Source organism: Asparagus officinalis, chromosome 4 (assembly GCF_001876935.1).
Source record: "Asparagus officinalis chromosome 4, Aspof.V1, whole genome shotgun sequence".
Classification (NCBI taxonomy): domain Eukaryota; kingdom Viridiplantae; phylum Streptophyta; class Magnoliopsida; order Asparagales; family Asparagaceae; genus Asparagus; species Asparagus officinalis.
In genome coordinates this window covers 2,353,044-2,358,526 of record NC_033797.1, presented here as the reverse complement: position 1 = coordinate 2,358,526, position 5,483 = coordinate 2,353,044, and the positions used below count along the sequence as shown (strand labels likewise).

The following is a 5,483-nucleotide window of genomic DNA, read 5'->3' as shown; positions in this document are numbered from 1 at the left end:
GTAAATTGTATAGAGAATGGAATTGAGAGAAAAGTAGTGTCTTAGTAGAACCCTAAAATTCTATATGGACGAAAACAATACTTCTGAAATATAGATAACAATATTTCAAGTGACAAACATATTATATTGGATTTGAGACAAGCTAAATGATCCGTTTAAAACTGTGATACCCCAAAATGGTATAGTCCTACATCAGTTGTCTATGCGAATGTAGTTAGTCAAGGAAGTCAGGTATTAGCAATAGGTAGCACTTTTAGCGATGAATAGAAAAAACTTGTTTCACTCAATGGGTCTCAGGGCTTATATCATGCCAATAGGTGCACGTGCTTGAAGCCTAATAAATGATACCATAGCAGTCAACCAACCAGAAGTGTGAAACTAGGTTATATGTGAGACTAAGTGTTATATTGTGTAAGGGCAGTGGGAATCACCTCTAGAACCCATTGGAGCTACCTCTAGAATCCACTTTGGTCGATGGTGATCATGAATGGATTATTGTCATGGCATGATGAGGATGTCATCTAATTAAGGTGAGATGATCTTGATACCCCAAAATAGTGTAGTTATTGTCATGGCATGATGAGGATGTCATCTAATTAAGGTGAGATGATCTTGATACCCCAAAATAGTGTAGTCCCGCATCAATGTGTGTTCGAATATGGATGGGTTTATATAATTAGTCAACGGAGTCATGTAGCAAAAATAGATATCAGTTATTGTGTTGGATTGAGCTAAACAACATGTTTCACGTAGTGGGTCGTAGGGGTTGAATAGGACCAATGAACCCGCGCAGACCCGTGGCGTGAAAGTATCTTATCGATGTCATTGATATTGCCTAATATAACTAAAGGAATTGGCCAATAATGTATATTTTACAATGGCAATCTAAGGTTCGAAATACAAAGAAGTTGCTTTCTAGTGGTACATTAGGCAAAAATACAAAATTAGTAAAACCCAATGTTTAGACACTTCTCATATTTCTCAAATCAATAACTTGGTTCCAAAATTCTTAACCACCCACACTCCATACACCAATAAAGATGAGTAAAAGCCATAAATACTACTAATATTTCAAAGTCTCAGACCTTCTTATTGTATGATTGGACCTGATATGGATTGAGAACTATTAGGTTGTGAAAAAATTAACGTTTAGAGGTTTGTTTGGCAACTTGAAGGTGATGATAAAAATGTGAAATGATACAATTTCAAGACACAAATAAAGGAGATGAAAATGTGAAATGATATAATTTCAAGACAAAGAAAGGTATATAATCTGCATATTTGTGTGCTTAGATTTTATTAGGTATGTTTAAATTACACTTTTAGGGCGTTATATTATATATGCAAATCATCTGATATGTAACCACAATATTTATTACATATCCTTGATATTTTCCCAATTTCCACCATCTGATAAGGATTTTCACTGTCCAGTATTCCCCGATATTCGATATTTAAAACTGTGCTCCTACTTGGCATCTTTTTCACACTTGACTTTAGAGTTGCCAAATATCTTGTCTCTTTAACGTCTTTCTGATGTCCTTTTAATGTTTGTCAAAAATGGTTCTGTTCACATATACACCTTCACTTTCAGATTGCCAAACACCTCCTGTCATTACAACGGTATTTCTACGACTTGACTTTTTAACTTTTGTTTTAGCGCATGACCGATCATGTTGTACACGTTTTGGAATAAATATATAAAGAACACACAGAATGATATTTACAACTGATATTTTGGAAGTTTCCGATGGGTTGAACAACTGACCAATAATTTCAGAGTTTTTGTCACTCATTTTATTTTAATCATTCATCGTTCATTTTGCATGGAGACATCTTGGGCTTTTTAGATTTCCTTGAAGCTTTCCAAGTCTAACTCTTATGTATCTGCATCCATGCTTAAAGATGTCGTAACAGTAAGGTAAGTTTTTAAATTTCCCTACCCACCATATGGTCTTTTGTAGTTTATGGAAGGTGCTTTCTATTTCATAATCACTTGGAGAGGAATTTACAGATTCAATGGTTGGAGTCAGGAAGATAAGTGGTCATGGAAAAAGTCATAAACTTGATCCATCTTATGTTCAGTGCCTTAATAGATTGAGCACATAGGTATCTGATGCACGTGAATAAGGTACTTTCTTCCAATATTGTTTGCTTTAGTATGCATGCTCGATATGATCCCATATTTCAACTATAAGTAGCATTTCCTATTATTGCGTCAAAAATGAGAATCTTGTATCTATTAAAAGCTCTTCTTCTTTAGCTATCTTAGCGGTCGTCTTATGTACCTTAATTTGTTTTTTCCATTATCACATAACTACGTGTACAGTTTTTTCTCGTAGCTCCAAATTGTTAGACTTAATATTTTATATCGTTCTTTACTCTCTTTCTTAATACTACAGTTTCAGATCCATTTGCAAATTGAACAAATTTTGTCGATGGTGGTAAAAAGCTCAGACACAATTCGCGATATTAAATCAAAGGTTTTTGCACGGGAGGGACTGTCAGCGAGTGACCAAGAGTTATTTTTTGAAGGCAACCACCTAAGTGACACATCGAAGACATTAGCTGACTACAACATCTGCCAAAATTCCATGATCAACCTTTTGTTTGGAGGCACTATTCAAATATTTGTAAAGATCCTTTCAACTGGGAAAACTTTGAAGCTCGTGGTGAACGACAAAGATACCATCCAAAATGTGAAGGCTAGGATTGAAGCTATGGAGGGAATTTGTCAGAATCGTCAAGGACTCATCTACATGGGAAAATCTCTTGAAGATGACCATTCATTACTTGCTTGCAATATACAAAATGGTTCAACCCTCCAGATGATTCTATGTCCAGTGGATAAGTTTGATATCTTACTCTGCACAATGAATGGGAATCTTATAAAACTTGAAGCAAGATCTTGGTATACTATCCGAGATATCAAGCTGATAGTTGAGGGTATGAAGGATATTGATGCAACCAAACAAAGGCTTTTTTGTGATGTCACAGAGCTGGAGGACAGCCTCACGCTTTCCGAATGCAGAATATTCGATCGGACAATTCTTCACTTGCAAGTTGACATGTAGATATTGATTGAGATTTGGAATCGGAGGACTATCACATTAACGATTGATAGTTAGGATTTCATTGGTTCGGCCATTCGGAAGATTGAAGAAGAAATGCCTGTGAGCTTCTGCATCAATTAATAAACTTTATCTTTGGAAGTATGAGATCAGCTACTTTAAAACTTCTGGTGACGTTTGTTCTGGTCTTTCGAAGGTAATAACGTATTGGGATGTTTTCAAGTTGTTAAAGCAATAATCTTTTTGTCTTTCCTTTTATGTGCAAAAAACTTGAGCATGAGTGAGTTTATGGAAATCTATGCTAATGGTTTTGATTGTTAAAATTTCCTTATATCTTCACTAGTGTTTCAACATATGGGCATTTTATGCGTTTGATCATCTTTGGATGATTTCTTTAGTTTATTTGTCGTGTTTCTCTGCAGAGTGTAATACTGATGTTTCTATGATTTTTATCTCAACCTCAATTGTAAGCTTGGCGTTTATCTTCAAAGTTGCTTTCTTTTCATGTTTGGTTTTAAGCACATATGGATAGTTAGTTTTGGTATTTTTGATTGCACATTTTGGACTATTTCTTAAGAAATGAGCCAGCTGAAATCATTGTCTATTCTTCTATGTTTTTTCTCCTTGTTATGTCGAAATAGCACTTTATTCATGCTCATAAACTTACATTGCAAGAACAGAGTCAATCAATAATATTTTCCAGGAAGGATGCTATTGAAAACTTTAAGAAAAAAAGCTTGGGAATTATGTTAATGGTGGATGTCAAAAGAACTGAAGAAAGAGCTATCAAATTTATGGTAAAGTTGTGAAAGCTTGGGCTTCTCTTTCTTAAGAAACCATCCGGTGGGGACGACCCGACATTAAATGTGCACGGAAAGGATGTCAACCGTTGAATCTGGACACAAGAATCTTGAAATCTTACGATCCGACGGTTGACATTATTTAGGTGCACTTTTCCATCTTTTTCTCTCTCACGTAAAAATTTCATGTGCGCTTAGGTCCGTAACATTAAATGTCCTTCAAATGAATGCTAGACCTTACATTATTGGATTTCGGGATTTATCCACAAATTTAAGGGTTGACATCCTTTAGGTGTATCTTTATTGCTAGGTACCATTCATACTAGATATTCTTTAAGTTAAAATGTTAAGTTCGTGAATCATCATTTTCCATCTATGCAAGTATCTGAGTTATGCTCTTTTTTTTTTATCTATTTACAATGTGCCCCAGCCCCCTACTTTTACCAATGTGCTGCAGCCCTTAAAATTTGAAAAACGTTTGCCCAAGCCCCTCCATCATGACTTCGGCTCATGTTTTTTCGATTTTTTATATTTTTTACCAAAAAACCCAATTTTACCCCTTCATCATGACTTCAACTCATGACCCCAGCTCATGTTTTCCCTAATATGTTAACTACAATAGTTAACATGTTAACTTTAATAGTTAACATGTTAACTATTATCGTTAACATGTTACGTGCTATGGATAACATGTTACGAACTTCCTCCATTTCTCAGGCTGAAACAAATCCGGCGTACATCCTCAGTCCATATATCAAATATTAATACAGTTTTGAGTGAGAACCCCTACCTAAATAGGCTTTTGAAATATCCAAATGGTGGAATTTTCATCATAAACTTGTCATCTGATAAATGTTTGCATTATTCATCATAAAAATAAATAATTTTAACGATAAATATCAACAGTCTATCAGATATTTCTTCAAACAGATGGTATAAAATCTTTGACATTCAATTAAACAAACCCAATAATATACAATAATACTGAAGATAATTCTAAGCTTAGGAACTTCTAAAAATGCAAAATGAATTAACTGAACTATCTCTTAGAAATTTCATCAAACAGGTAATCTACACGCCAAAAGCCCAACTTGACGAAGACCCATCAGCAAGCCAACGATAATAATGGAACAAACATGAGGGGTTTCAACAACGGAGGGCTTTGTGAGGCTGAGCGTTGCCTGCATAGTGAACCTCATTGCCATTAAAACCCTTCCACCAAAGCAAAATCAACGAGAGAAAAGGACATGTCAGCTCTGCAACCTCGCGAAGCAAAGAGCGGAGGAGAGAGCAGTGGTTACGGCGCCAGTCGTCATTGCCATCGGGGGGTTTATAGTGGCCCCTAGAGTTTGTTAGGGGCATCGAGGAAGGAGGGTAGTTAACATGTTAACTGTTAAAGTTAACATGTTAACTATTATAGTTAATATGTTAATTATTGTAGTTAAGATGTTAACTATTATAGTTAACATGTTAACTATTATATATAAACTGATAGCTATTATAGTTAACATGTTAACTATTATATATAAATAATAGTTAACAAATTATAAATAACAGTTAACATATAATGGATTATAGTTAATAGTTTACTGAATATAGTTATCAATTTACC

The 5,483-nt window shown here is 34.8% G+C and overlaps 1 protein-coding gene across 1 annotated transcript; it reads left to right on the top strand.

The window, feature by feature from the left end:
• Positions 1,279 to 3,552, top strand: LOC109836344 (polyubiquitin-like). The gene is made up of 3 exons (XM_020404207.1): positions 1,279 to 1,921; positions 2,015 to 2,131; positions 2,403 to 3,552. The coding sequence occupies exons 2-3, from the start codon at positions 2,117 to 2,119 to the stop codon at positions 3,072 to 3,074; spliced, it is 687 nt and encodes a 228-aa protein (XP_020259796.1). The 5' UTR covers positions 1,279 to 1,921; positions 2,015 to 2,116; the 3' UTR covers positions 3,075 to 3,552.